General features: G+C 34.1%; 1 protein-coding gene across 6 annotated transcripts in view; it reads right to left on the reverse strand.

The window, feature by feature from the left end:
• The window catches only part of HLTF (helicase like transcription factor), a 54,003-nt gene that overhangs the window by 15,313 nt on the left and 23,176 nt on the right, over nucleotides 1–15,514 (reverse strand). For 4 of the 6 annotated variants that reach the window (XM_044251573.1, XM_044251570.1, XM_044251569.1 and 1 more), the window contains exons 10-18: nucleotides 14,919–15,009; nucleotides 13,296–13,375; nucleotides 13,168–13,209; nucleotides 12,260–12,349; nucleotides 9,944–10,041; nucleotides 4,440–4,583; nucleotides 3,938–4,076; nucleotides 3,130–3,265; nucleotides 1,251–1,430 (exon numbers count right to left, since the gene is read on the reverse strand). In XM_044251573.1, coding sequence (XP_044107508.1) covers nucleotides 1,251–1,430; nucleotides 3,130–3,265; nucleotides 3,938–4,076; nucleotides 4,440–4,583; nucleotides 9,944–10,041; nucleotides 12,260–12,349; nucleotides 13,168–13,209; nucleotides 13,296–13,375; nucleotides 14,919–15,009 — 1,000 coding nt within the window. The remainder of the gene's footprint in view (nucleotides 1–1,250; nucleotides 1,431–3,129; nucleotides 3,266–3,937; nucleotides 4,077–4,439; nucleotides 4,584–9,943; nucleotides 10,042–12,259; nucleotides 12,350–13,167; nucleotides 13,210–13,295; nucleotides 13,376–14,918; nucleotides 15,010–15,514) is intronic. The other 2 variants (XM_044251574.1, XM_044251572.1) reach the window with 1 other exon arrangement.

A 15,514-nucleotide genomic window follows, 5' to 3' on the forward strand; every position in this document is an offset into this window, starting at 1 on the left:
ACTTGCTTAGTTAGAACAATCTTTTTCAATCTAATTCCTGTTAAACCTGCTTTGTATTCTAGTGAAGTTTTTAAATTTGAAGATTCCCCTATTTTCTCTGCCCTCTTCTGCCTTCACTTCTATTCATTCTGGTGCATGGGCACTCACATCGAACATGTTCTTGCCTCAACTAGAATTTCTTACCTTCTACCAATCCCCAATCCCTTTATTATCTACTTCATAATTCCTATTCCCAAGATTTCACGTGCTGTTTGGAAAGTCGTATTGACTTCTACATATATCCAATACTACAGAAAGCCTATTAAGCCCACATTAAGAACCTTACAACTTTTTAGAATGGCTGTAATCCTGTGATCTTCCTCAACTTCCCGTCACCTTTCCCTGTAGATACCCTTGCCTTCTATTTCACTGACTGTACTCTTTACAACCCACTAGGCTTCATTTTTCTCCACCAATTTGCTTTATTCTTTTCTCTATCTGTAGTCTCTTCCACGGTCTCTCCTCAAAGCAGTTTACCCAAATAAAATGCAAAAAAATTGACAGAGCAACCAACTATCAGTCCTATGTACCAGTCTTACTTTCTTCTTCCTTCTGCAAACGTCATGAAAAATGGTCTCACCCCTACCTACTGCTGCCACTTCTTTGTGGTCCACACCTCAGTATTCTGGTAAAACTATACTAAGAGTTTACACCAGTAACTTCTGAATCACCAAATTAAACAGCTTTTCTAAGTCTCTGCATCATGTGATACTATTAACCATTCCCTCTTTCTTGACTATGCTTTCATGGGATTCTCCCAACAGTTTACTTTTCTTACTAATTCTGTTCTTCACAGAATCTTCTACGGTAATTTCTCTTTGTTTTCCTATTTCTTAAATATGGGCATTCCCCAAGGTTTTGTTCCTTAAATAGGTTTATTATCTCTCACTATATGTACTTTTCTCAATGTTTTTATCTACTCCCCTGATAGACAGCCAGGAATAGAAGCAAGCAAGGTCTTCTCACTAGCCACTCAGAACTTGCCACTTCATGTAAACTTTTAATTTTTTCCTAACTTAAGGAATTACTCACCTGTAAATTATAATACTATTTCATTTACTTCAACTAATTTGTAAAAAGAAATTTAAATCAAGAGGCAAGTTATCTTTCTGTATACTTCAGACTTTCCTAACATTTCTAAGCAATACTATTCAGTTAAATTGGAAAGAAAATAAAAATTATTTTCTAAAATAGCTTTCTTTTTTCCATACCTTCCAATAGTAGCTCTGCCTTCATTTTTCACAGACTGATAAATTTTTCTCTCTTCATCTGAAAGTGTAATGTGCTGAATAAATACTTTACGTTCTGGTAACTCCAAAACAGGTTTTCCTTTGATTTTGCTGGTCTTTGTTCTTCTTAGGGTAATATTTTTAATTAGGGATTGTAAGCGCCTAAGTCAAAATAAAATAATTACATAACCTTTTATTTCTATATAAGTTGATTCAACAAGAACAAAAAAGAACAATATATTACTACTATTTAAGAAGCAAAGTCAAGTTTTTTTTTAAAAAGATCCCTTTGTTTTTAATCTTATCCAATCTGATAATCAGACATATATTCTACCAATAGAAAAATATAACAATAATGCATTCATTGCCCTCAATTCAGTACCTGTCACAATTTAATCTTCTTTTATCCTGTCTTTATTTTTCTTAGCTTCTCCTTCTTTTTGTTCTATTCATGAACTTATTTCTCACTTCTGTCAACTATATCACCTAATATTCAACATTCACATTCTTAAGTACCTACACAAAGTATAAGGCATTATACTAAATATCATAAAACAAATATGTGGAAAGATCTTATCTTCAAAAAAATTTTTCAGTAATATAAAAACCAAAGAACAAAAATAATTTTTACAAAGATGCCAAAAAAAATTCAAACATGATGTGACAGTTCAGAAGAGGGAGAAATGCCTTCTAGGATCTACAACCTTTACACTCCCTTCTCAACATCAGAAAAAAAGGAGGCACATCAATTCTTTACAGAAAGAAAGGTTTTTAAGGAAAGGTTTTTCCTAACACTGATATATAAATACAATTTCCTAAATTAGAATTTACACAGTTGAGGGACGCCTGGGTGGCTCAGTTGGTTGGACGACTGCCTTCGGCTCAGGGCGTGATCCTAGAGTCCCGGGATCGAGTCCCACATCAGGCTCCCAGCTCCATGGGGAGTCTGCTTCGCTCTCTGACCTTCTCCTTGCCCATGCTCTCTCTCACTGTCTCTCTCTCTCAAATAAATAAATAAAATCTTTAAAAAAAAAAAAAAAAAAAAAAAGAATTTACACAGTTGATTCTGAGAATCAAGCAGACTGTTCTGTAAACTAGGTTGGTGGCTGCTGAACCTTTTTCGCTATAACCACAATAAGAAACACATTTTATTCCATCCAGCAAATATATATATATATAAACACATACACATGTAACAGAAACCTTTCACAAAATAATGTGTGACGATTTAAATTTCTTTAAATCTTCTACTATTTCATTTTCTTTTATAATATTTGATGCCATCTTTATAATGATTTTACGACCTGCTAATGGATCCCAAACTCTAAAAATCACTGCTCTAGGCAAAAACCTTAAGCCACATATTAGACAGTACCCTGTGAAATAGCTACCATACCAAGCTAAATTTCATTTATCTGTCTCCATGAGAAACAACTTTCTTTCTTAAACTCTTATGGATGCCAGTGTATGTCCTACCATTCAATTACCACTATATAAAAGCTACATAAGTTGTGAAAATTTAATGCACATTAGATCCTCAGAGCATACAGTTTTTCCTGTCATTGTTTAATTAATTAATGGTGATTTCAAGGGCAACAGAAACACACAAAGACTACAAAGCTCTGCCTTTCCTTTCTGTTTGGTTAAAAACAAAGAAAGGGAAGGCTTATGTTTTAGTGGTAGTTAGAAATCCTTGCATCCCCAAACAAGAATCACTAGGCTCTGAGAGCCAAAGACATTAAGCTATAAACACTCTTGGAAGAAAGCCAACAGTGAAGTTAAAATAATAAAGTGACAATTGGTTCAAGCTGCTTACAGTTATTTGTTGCCAATATTAATCAGTTTACATGAGATTACTTACCTAAGTCCTCCTTCATCTCCCATTGTGACAGGACGTTGTATTGTTCTATGCCACCATTCTCTATCAAGAAACGGTTTAAGTTTTAAAAAGGAAAGAAGAGACCACAAATCCTTTAAAGAATTTTGAATCGGAGTACCTAAAAATAAAAGAAAACTGTTGTAACTCTATAGTGTATCCATTCAGAATATCCATCTCACCCAATCAGAGGAAACAAGAGTTGAAAATGGGCATTCTGCACCAGGAACACCCACTAACTATCAAGGTATAACTATAATCCATTGTTAAACATATACGTAATCTCAAAATGAAGTTTTGCTATAATTTTTGCTCTCAACTACCATACTAACAAAGAAAAAGACCATAGGTCCAGTAAATTCAACTTTCTCCTTATCCAAGAACATTTGTTTATTTGATTTTAAATCAGCAGTACTAGCAAGAAGGAAAAATGAATCTGAGTTTATACTGTCTTCCCCATGTCCCAGTAGAGGTGTCACAAGTAGCAAACAGGCCTGGCTTCAAGATAAGAAACAGAGAAATCAAAATTCTGATTGGAGAATTTAAGTGTTTAATGAATTTCCAAAGTTCAAAAAAAAAGTCTAGTGATTTGTTCCATAAACTGACTATAATTCAAATGTTGCCACAGCATAGGCAACTGTGAAAAACAAGTCAAAATACTTTATTAAAAGACTTTTATAATTATGGACAAACTTTATATACATGTGAAGTTTACAAAGTTACCTCACTAAAACTTACTTAATGATACATATTTGAGAATTAATTTTTTTAAAAAAAAACATAACCTTTTTACCTGTTAATACCCATCTTCTTTCTGCTTCTAAATCAAGTACAGCTTTTGTCTGCTGAGCATTCGGATTTCGGATGGCATGTCCTTCATCCAGGATCACTCTCAGCCACCTTATGCTATGCAATGGACTATCACCTTTAGTCTGAAATAAATGTTTCATGTGAATTAAAAAACACAGGAAAGTAAAATGGTACACTTCATGTAATTTGGTAAACACAAATTATTATTCTTTAATATCAACACCCACTAGGTTGCTTTGAGCACTATATACATACATCATTAAATGCCCCAAAACTTATGAAGTATTATTTACTCCTATTTTACAGATGAAAAAACTGAAGCACCAAGGCTGGGAAGTATGTTGCTCAAAGGACGACAGCTAGGAAATAGCAGGGCTACCATTTAAACCTAGAATTTAAATCTAAAGTCTGAACTTTAGAACACTTTTGAAACCTGAAGCTTATTTCTTATATTCAACTTCTAAAATGAGTCTCGGTATACTTACTCCATAGTCATGAGTTAAAATGTTGTATGTAGTCAAAACAATATCCTGTTTTGAAAGCAAGGCTGGGTCTCTTATACGATCAGGACCATAATAAACATAAAAATTCAAGTGCACATCTGCTTTTATATGTTGTCCAAACTGGTCCTAGAAGAAAATTAGAAATATTTAGAATAATAAACAGATAAATAAAAAATAATTTAAAAAGTTTGATAAACTACTGTCCCGTACACAAATCACTACTAAAATTACATAAAATCAAGTTTCCTATAATCTAAGCTAAAATAACAATAGTAACAATACTAATTATTATCTTCTTGTCAGGAAAATGGATATATATATGCAGAAATAATGCATTATATACATTTTGCTTAACCCTACCAATGAGCAGCCACTTCACTTTTAGGAGGAAAAATAACCAAATTTCTTTAAGACTGTAATTATTTTTTTTAATTTAGTATTTTAACAGATCGGATCTTTAATGCTTCTAGTTAGTAAAGTTCGTAAAATCAAAATTAAACTGTAAAAGAACAAGCAATATTCTCAAGAATGTAGGCAGAGATTCAAGATAGTATCCACTTTCATTCATTTATCACAGACTTACTATTTGCCAGGTTATCAACAGAAAGGTAGTAAAGCTAAAATTAGAAAAATAAGACCTGGTCCCAGCCCTCTCTGAGGACATGATCTGTTTAAAACACCTGCCTTTTTCTCTCATATCTGAGAGATGCTGAGCAGGGGAAAAAAAAAAGAAATCATGGTTAGATTGGAAAAAAATAAAAAAGGATACCAGAGAGGGGCGCCTAGGTGGCTCAGTCAGTTACGTGTCTGCTGTCAGCCTAGGTCATGATCCTGGGGTTCTGGGATTGAACCCTGCATCAGGCTCCCTGCTCAGCGAGGAATCTGCTTCTCCCTCTGCCCCTCCCCTCCCACTGCTTCTGTGCTTGTTCTCTCTCTCAAATTAAAAAAATCTTTACTAAAAAAAAAAAAAAAAATCAGAAAAATAAAACGGAGAACCTATCATATGAAAGATGATAAATAAAGCCCTAATGTACCAGAAGTAAGAAAAGAATGGGTAAAAGATAACCAAGAAAAAGGGACTAATGGGACTTGAGGACTAATTAAATATGGGATATTAAAAAAAGGGGGGAGACAAAGAAGACTCTCATACTTTAAGTGAGTGCCTAGAAGCTATATGATAAAGATATAAAGAAGTTTAAAAAAAGAAGGGGAAAGTGGGTATAAAAATGAGAAAGAAATGGGGCACCTGGGTGGCTCGGTCAGTTAAATGTTTGACTTTGGCTGGCTTAGGTCATAATCTTGGGGTCCTTCTAGAACCAAGCCCCATGTTGGGGGTTTGTGCTCAACAGGGAATCTGCTTGAGATTCTCTCTCTCCCTCTCCATCTGCCCCTCCCCTAGCTTGTGCTTTCATGCTCTCAAATAAATAAAATCTTAAAATGAGAAAGAAATAGTATTATTATTTTAGACTTTAAAATTTTTGAATACTATAGAATGACTGGATATGTATATTAGAAATATTTATTTATTGACTTATAAAGATGTATTTATTTGAGAGAGAGAGAATGTGCAAGTGGGAGGATAGGTGGAGCAGGAGAGAGGGAGGGGGAAAGAGGAAAAGAGAAAATAAATCCCAAGGAGGCTCTCTGCCAAGTGCGGAGCTGATATGGCTCAATCCCAGGACCCCCAAAGATTATGACCTGATCAAAATCAAGAACTGGACACAACAGACTAGGTCACCCAGGTGCCCCTACTAGGAAAAGTAAAATACTGGTCTGTAATACAATGGAGAGGTGGACTTAACAAAGTTATCAGCAGACAGTACATGAAGCTACAGGAATGAGTAAGATTTTCTAAGAACATACATAATGAGAAAAAGAAGTTAGGGCAGAACCTACAGGAGCAGTATTTAAACTGTGGGCCTGTTTTTATTGGGGTAATTTAAAATATTGCAGCAAATAAAAAAATAAAAATAAAGCATATGTGGCAGACTTTTGAAATTTTTGAATCTTGTTAAGTAAATGCAGATCTCATTAAAAATTTTCCTGTTTCAAAAACCATACCACGCTTTAAGGTGGGGGTGGGCAGAAGAAGGCAGACTAAATAGAAACTATGGAAGAAAAAGAGTGGTCAGAAAATTGGGGAAGCAACAAAATTGGGTAGGGGAGGGGGAAAATAGCAAAGTTTCAGGATGGAATACGGTGTTGATTTTTTAACTTCTAATTTATGTTCATTCCCTTCTTTACACAAAGGTTTAAAGATGGCTTATAAAAATAAGACATAACAAAATGCTACAAAAAGAAAAATAAAAGAGCCCAGAAAAAGAAAAAGGGAACTCACTGAACATGGTAACAATGAGGTCCCTGTAGGCCTTCACAGTTTCTACCGAGGGTGGGAGCAAAAAAACAGACTATTAGGGCGGGCTGAAGAGAGAATAATAACTGAAATAGTAAAGACAAAAATACTAAGAAAGAGGATAAAAGATGAAAGAGTAAAGGTGAAAACTTACAGAATTTTATTAAGAAATCTGGTGAAAAAGAGAAATAATTCAATATGAGAAAACTGAGTCAATGGGCTGCCTTGAAATGAAACAGAACAAATCTGTAGCAGGATTAGACCTGAAATAGAAAAAAATTAACTTTCTAGAGAAAAAGAGTATTGAGTTTCTAGTCACTGTGCTTCAGCTTGTGTGTGTGTGTGTGTGAATAAAATATGTGTTATTTCATTTTCTCTTGGGAAGATAACATGTCCAAATATCTAAAACAAGTATGTGCTAGAAGTGGGATTGGTATCTTACACCTTTAAATGGACTCTCCCCTATCTAAAGACAAAAAAAGAATGATAAGGTAGTTCTACCAGCTCACTAGGGTGCTATGACATTTATTTGGGGGCTAGAAAGAGAGTAGCTTATTGAAAGATTGCAAAATTCTAATTTTTTAAAAAGATTTTATTTATTTACTTATAAATAAATAAAAGAAAGAGACAGTGTGTGTATGCACACATGAGCAGGGGGAGGGACAGAAGGAGAAGCAGACTCCCTGGCTTAGCAGGGAGCCTGACTCAGGGCCTGGTTTGGGACTCCAGGATCATGACCTGAGCCCAAGGCAGACGCTCAACCAACTGAGCCACCCAGGCACGCCACAAAATTCTAATTCTTGACCAGGAATCCATACAAGCCCAACCATCCCTCATCCTTAAAAATCAGTTTTTTCTATAATCTCATTTAGGCAAGACTTTGCCAAGGAGTTTCCTTTTTTTTTTTTTTTAAAGATTTTATTTATTTTATTTGACAGATACAGATCACAAGTAGGCAGAGAGGCAGAAGCTTCTATTATCTAAAATTTTGTTTTCTACATATAAAATTATAATGAAATACTGATGACCCATTTTTTTTTTAAAGATTATATTTATTTATTTGAGAGAGAGACAGTGAGAGAGAACATGAGTGAGGAGAAGGTCAGAGAGAGAAGCAGACTCCCTGTGGAGCTGGGAGCCCGATGCGGGACTCGATCCCGGGACTCCCGGATCATGACCTGAGCCGAAAACAGTCGTCCAACTGAGCCACCCAGGCGTCCCCTGATGACCCATTTTTAAAATACATATCCCCAAACCAAGCTCACAGTTCTACTGTTTATATCCCCATTAATACTTGCAAACCTCACCCTCAAACTGTCATTCTAGTACCTAAGTATTGGCCTTCCCAAAATGTACATTTCTTAAGAGAATACTTCTGTTGGAATAAAAAAAAAGACCAAAAAGACCAAGAAAGAACTAAACCTCACTCTTGTCCTAAGAGGGAAAATGACACACTAATCAGAGGTTAATTAAAAAAAAAAAAAAAAAATACACCAAAAACTTAAAAAGAACAAGACAAGAGTATGTAAGAGTCAAGAAGAAAGAAGCATAGAATCTGACAATTAGACAATAACTACTAATCTTTTCCAAAGCAATTTAGAGAAAAAGTGGCAGAAGCCAGATTACAGGTTAAATAGTAAATACAAGCACAAAGTGGAAATTAAACCCCAAAAGATAGGACAGCAAAGGAAAGGATAAGAGCAGCAACTTAAAAGTGAGATATAATCAAGAGGAAGTATTCAAAATTAAAAAAGATTCTAGAGCGCCTGGGTGGCTCAGTCGTTAAGCATCTGCTTCTGGTTCCGGTCATGATTCCAGGAGCCTGGGATCAAGCCCCGAATTGGGCTCAGCGCTTGGTGGGAAGCCTGCTTCTCCCTCTCTCACTCCCCCTGCTTGTGTTCCCTCAGTGAATGAATGAATGAATGAATGAATGAATATATAAAAGACAAAAAAAATAAAAAAGATCCAAGTATGTTTCATGAAAAAGTCAGTGGGAAAAGACTAACCAGACAAGAAAAAATAACAGATAAAATGCAAAGGTGGGAAGAGATGGAATCCAATGTACACACCTAAGGTAATGATCTTAAAAAGACTAGGACCTCGTCCATATCTGAGATTAGAGGAGGAAAGGTCAGAAGAGATGCAACAACCTTGGATGTGGCAAGAATAGAAGTTCATGTCCAGCAGTCTTTCTGTTCACAATACTTCTAATAGAGCCATTATTTCATTTTAACATGCAGCTTGAAGCTCAGACTGGAAACCTAAACAAGCTGCTCCTTATAAATAATATATCAAGAGATTCCATTCCAATGTAATATTTTAGAATAGAAAAGCAATCTGGAAAGAAAAAAAAAAAGTTTTCTGGTGGGTAGCCTTAAAAGCACAGGCTCTAGAATCAGTATGTTGAAGACTATATCCTAATTTCGTCATTTATTAGCTGGATGATCTTAAGCAAATTACTTAATTTCTGTGTTTCAATTTGATCACCAGGAAAGTGAGAATAATGGTTGTGAGGACTAAATGAGAAAATCAATTAAAAGAGCTTAGGGAAAAACTGAGCTTAGTAAATGCTACAAGTTGTTATACACAGAAGTTAGTGTCGTTCTTAGAAAAGAGTTTTCAATAATTTGTAAATATAGCAACCTTAAATTATGTATCTTTCCTACCTTGTGGGACAGAAATGGCAGAGGAGAAGTACAAACCTAATCTTGATAATAATTAAAATGTTTCCTTCTTGGGGCAACTGGGTGGTTCAGTGGGTTAAAGCCTCTGCCTTCAGCTCGGGTCATGATCTCACGGTCCTGGGATCAAGCCCCACATCAGGCTCTCTGCTCAGCAGGGAGCCTGCTTCCTCCCCTCTCTCTCTGCCTGCCTCTCTGCCTACTTGTGATCTCTGCCTGTCAAATAAATAAATAAAATCTTTAAAAAAAAAAAATATTTCCTTCTCTACTATAAATCTCCAAATAATTACTTTTATTCAGCAAATAAAACCCTAATTCACCTAACAATTATTTTAACTTAACGTGCTGACCAAGCTTATCTTTCCCAATGAATGACTCTAACAGAATACTTTTTACTATACATGACTAAAATATAAATTATGTCATATTTTTAAAAGGCTGTCAAGACTTACAATCCAGTTGCTTAACACAGAAAGTGGGCAGATGATCAGTGTTGTTCTTGATCTCTCTTCAACATCAGTTTTCTTTGAACCCTCCACTGCAGATGCTCCTGAAAAGAATGAATCAGTTGAAACGGTCTTTAGTTTTATTCTCATATATATGAAGTCAATAAAGAAATGACAATATATGCCTTCATGAAAAGAGAAAATAGGAAGAATTAAAATGAAGTAGATAGACTACTGTTTCCAGCCATGATGACATAATAGAACTAGATTTTTACCTTATCAATTTATTATTTTTTACCTTGTCCCTTTAAACAACTAAAATCCAGACAGTGATTACTTATAAGGGGAGGTAGAGAATTATGATTGAGAGTAAATACAAGGAAAAAGTTTGGAGTATCTCCTGATATGTATTTAAGTTATTCATAGTTATTCATTAAGATAGCATTTGTTTTATGCAGTTTTTGGAATCTGTACAGTCACAATCTCATGTAATTTCCTCCCACCCTCTACTAGTGACAAACAGGATACAGCAAAAGTGGTGGTATACCACTTCTGGGATTAAGTTATAAAAGATGCAGTTTCTGTCTTGGGTGCTCTCTTCCTCTCTCTCTCTGCCCACTCCCTTTGGAGGAAACCAGCTGCCATGTTGCAAGAATACTCAGGCAGCCTATGAAAGGACACACTATAATTTTATTTTCCATTCCCCTACTGGACAGTATTACATTACTTCCAATATTTTTCTAAAATAACACAGCAGTGAAAACTGCTTTTTCATGTGTCTTTCTACATATCTAGATGATATATCTATCTTCATTATATCTTGCCTAACTGCTCTCCATAGTAATTTACTCCCATCCACAGTGCATAAGAGTTCCTGTTGCTGTCCAATCTTGCCTATACATGGCACTGTGAGGTTTTTAAATGTTTGTAAATATAATGGGTGAAATGGTATCTCTGTTCCTTTAGTCTGATTTTTACAGTGACTGACTCTATCTGCACAGTTTTCCCTACGTTTACTGGTTCTTTACGTTTACTTTCCTTAGAATGTGCATTTGTATTCTTAGTGGCTATTCCCCTACTGGATTGTCTTTTTCCAACTGATTTGCAGAGGTTTCTTTTACACATTCTAGATACTAATCCTCTGTTTAAGTTACACTTAACCAGAAATATCTTCTTCAGTCTTATCATTTTTCACCTTGTTTATGATATACTTTGATGCATGATAATTTAAAATGTAGGAGAATTTTATCAATTTTTTATGACTTTTTGTGTCTTATTTAAGAAAGCACAATCATTTCTGTCTCCACTCACTGATTTTTGTTTCTATTCTGTTTTTCTTTCAGAAATGTGGTTACTTTTTTTTTTCACAGGTATGACTTTAAAGTTTTTCTCTTCTATTATAGTAGAAGTTATGTTATGAGCCTGCAAGAAAGAACTTTTTGAGATGAACTTAATTATATCTGAATTCTAATTTTACCTCAAAAAAAGAATTCCATGTTTCTTAAAATTTCTAAAATTAGGGTTAAGAGTAATCTGAAATGCCTATATCTTCAATTCAATTAATTAATTCTCAGACCAAAAGTTAGCTCTTTTTTTGTCATTCTGTGTTGGGCCAAATATCATCTCCTTAAACAGGACCCTTTCATCAATCATTATTTCACTATCCCCCTTTATTTTATTCACAATTCCCATTATTTAAAATTGTATATTCCCTTGTTTATGTTTTCCCATCATTAGACATAAACTTCATGAAAATAGACTTCTGCATGGTATATCCCCAACATGTAAGATATAGGAGACTAAGTTACAGAGATAAAATAACTAGACCCAGATTTCCTTAACCTTAGGGTTCAAACTCTTTCCTTCTCAAATATTTAGATTCTTATGCAATGTTTTCCTCTGAACTACAAAATATAAAATTATAATAAAGTTGACTAACATTCATAAATGAAAAACAAATTCTACTCATACCAAGAACTGAATCTTTATTATAATTTAAATAAATTCAAATAATTTAGCTTTTAAAGAGCCATCAATTGCTCTGGGCCTTCAGTAGAAGAAAACATTTCTGTTACTCAGATGATTTAAGGACCTCTTTTCCATCTATTTTTTACCTAACTAAAATAAGTAGAATTAGAAAAGGTACTAGGAGAACATATAAACATGCACTTCCAGGAAAAATGGAATTATCTTTTTCTTTTCTCTACTTTCTAAACTTCTTGTACATGTTCTCTTAACTGCTGTCATTAAAACATTTTTAAATTGAAAAACAAAAGTTTTAAGTTGAAAAACAAAAGCTAAAAAACCATGAAATTTACTGACCCTTTTTCAACATTCTCCTTTTTGTTGTAGGAGTAGATGAAGTAAGTGCACATACAAACTCTGTATCTTCTTTAACCTTAGAAGATCCTGCTGAAATAAAACCACAAAATCATTAAGATATTTGGAAACTTATTCTCTCCTATGCTGAGGCACAGGTACCTCCTGAGGATAGAACTTTCATACTCCAAATCTTAAGAGTGTATATTATCCAAAAAACCCCCAATTATCTGGTGACCAAAATTGTTGACATAGCATATCATTCCTGCTCAACAAAGAAATGTAGTCACTTGTCATAAAGTGTTACTTCTCTTGAGGAAGAGATGTGAAAGCAGGAGCAACCATATACAAAGTGATTCAGCTTGCAGGTGGAAGCATGTTTTCAAGGAAACGGATGTTTGACTTCTAATGATGAGGCTGCCAAATTTTCATATTATCAGCTGGTGGTAATGAGTAATTTTCCAAATATAATATAATATAATTTCTCAACTAATTAGTAATACAGTATGATCTAGTTTACAAGAAAAGAGTTATGTTTTAAATGTATAGGAAAAAGTAATGATACTCACTGGTTATTTTTACATCTATATGATGAAGTGAACAGTACTAACACCAAGAAGGAGCTCCCACCCAACTTTTATAATTAAAATTTATTCACATAAGGTTTTAGAGGCGTCATTTTATAAGTAGTAAAAATTACTTTGTTTAAAGTTGTTTAAATATTTCTGCTAGATTTTAATTTGAAATTAATCTTTCAATTTGCCTCATTTACCACCCTTGATAAGTGTAAATGGCAATCAAGTGTAAAACCTATTACCAAAGAATCCAAGAAAGATAAATATAAACCTATGGAGTTTTACTTTAAGTAATCCTTAAGTGTAGATTATGGATACTGAGATTTATATATATACCTTTTACTCTTTTAGTCTCAGACTGTGGATTTTTCAGTTTCCCTACAACAAAATAAAACACAAAAAGAGTCACACTAGGAAATTAGAATGTAAGACACATTATCAAAATCAAATCCATTTCATACTACCTTTCATCTTCTGTGGCAATTCACTTATTTCATTTTCCTCTGAATCACTGCTTTCAGTGTGCTGGATAGCAGTTTTTCTTCTAAAATAGAAGTATACACAAATTTTTTCAAACCAAAACAAAATGGGATATGAAAACATCAGTTTAATACATGCAGTATAAATGCTTCTGTGTTGCCTGTTTATCTTCTGAAAAAATTTCAAGGAAAATTTGACAAGTGTATGCAAAATCTGCTAAAAGCATTTTGCTTTTATACGCAGATGCATTTACTACACAAAATACAGTACCACTATTATTAAATTTGAAAAAGTCAACCATACTAAAAATACTCATTTTTAATACTGAGCTTAGTATTTGGCAATTCAAACAAAACATCTATATAAAAGTAGAACTAAAAAGTAACTCTTGTCAAAGGAAATACTTCTAATATAATGAAATGAGCAGATAAGATGCAAAAATGCAATTCTCTTACAATGAAAAATTGTATGTATTTTGTGTAGAAACACTACATTACAGTGATTAAGCACCTAAAAATAATGGACTTTGGAGTCAGACTGTCTAGATACAAATTTCTATTCCCCTACTTATTTGCTATGTGACTTTAGGGAAGTCACTTAATATTCTTCTATGCCTGTTTCCTCATTTGCAAAACAGAAATAAAAATACAATTCACTTCATAAGATGTGTTACTATATGCAATGTCCCTAAAACAGTGCCTATTGCCCAGTAAACGTACATGTATTAACTATCCTATGTGTGTTAGTTATTACTTTTTCCTCCATGGCCTCATTACAATTTCCATGTCCTTTATATCTTATTTGGTGAATCTAACAGTGCTGTTCTCATGCTAGTGGTCAGTTCAGAGTTGTAAGATTTTAGATCTATATGAGAAACTGAGGAGTCCTGGATTTGTGCTCAGTTTAGACAGGTATTAATGACAGAAAAAAATTAACAAAGCCCCAGTTTTGAGATCCTTACTGGACTAGCTAATACAGACTCGGTTTTGTGGTCCCACCTACAGATATTATGGCAGACAATATATAAAAAGCCAAGTATGTAGACCTACTTCTGAGGGTAAATGAAATTTATAAAGTTAACAGATTCAAGTTAAGATCAGAGGAGCATTATGTATTTTATTCAAATTCTCCCTCTAATTTACATTAATATAATACTCTCCATAAAAAACCTCATCACTTCTTATTTCTAAAGGTGAAATGACAACTGCGATGAGCAAAGAGCGCTTCTATCAAATCATCTATAGCGGTCTGTTTTCATCCCCTCAAAATATAAAGAAAACTCTTCTAAAATCAACAACAACAACAAAAAAAACCTTAGGAGCTAGATCTTAGTTCCTATGTGAAAGAAACAGAAAAAAGGTAGTAGAAAGATAAGTAATTATTAACTACCAATTCACTTATTTCATAGATTAGTATTACTTTTCTTCACCTATGAAATGAGAACACCTACCTGCCTAAGTCAGTGATTTTGGAAGTTTCAAGTAACAGAATGAATTTGAAAGAACTATATAACTGAGATAAATGGTTATATTTCTCTCCTATATCTAAGAAAATGGAGAAAGAGTTTAAACAAACATTACATACAATCAAACCATAGCAAAGTTTACCTTTTGGGGCGGGAGCTAGACAATTCTGACTTGGGATATTTATTCTTTCCCTTGACATCTGAAATACTGGGTTCTCCACTATATCTAGATCCTTTCATTTCAAAGAAAAGGACAAATATACAGAGTATTAGTAAATTGTCTTGACTACTAGCAGTATCCTTAAAACCTTGGTTTTCCAAATCAATAGTTCAACTTTTTAAATATCTTCATTCTTGTTCTTTCAATCGGCCAGCTCCTCTCTCCACCCACTCACCACAAAGGTCTACACCATACTGGAACCTGTGCTTAGACTCTTAACTCCTTTGACTCACAGATGATGATCTACTTCACTTCACAAAGAAAACTGAATGCTATCTTCTATAAACTGCTAATTTTCCTACATTTTATTCCCTCAATTACCTGTATTTTCCATCAACCTTACTTCCTTCCTCCTTTCCTCCTAATGTTAACTCACCTATCTATTCTCTTGATCCCTCTGCCCCCATAGAGGCCTACAAATTCTCTACATAGTACCCCAAATCTCTTCCTATTCATGGATTTCTTTCAATTGTGCCTTCATCTCCAACTATTTCTCCATTTCTATTTCAAACTTAGCA

This window comes from Neovison vison, chromosome 6 (assembly GCF_020171115.1).
Source record: "Neovison vison isolate M4711 chromosome 6, ASM_NN_V1, whole genome shotgun sequence".
Lineage (NCBI taxonomy): Eukaryota > Metazoa > Chordata > Mammalia > Carnivora > Mustelidae > Neogale > Neogale vison.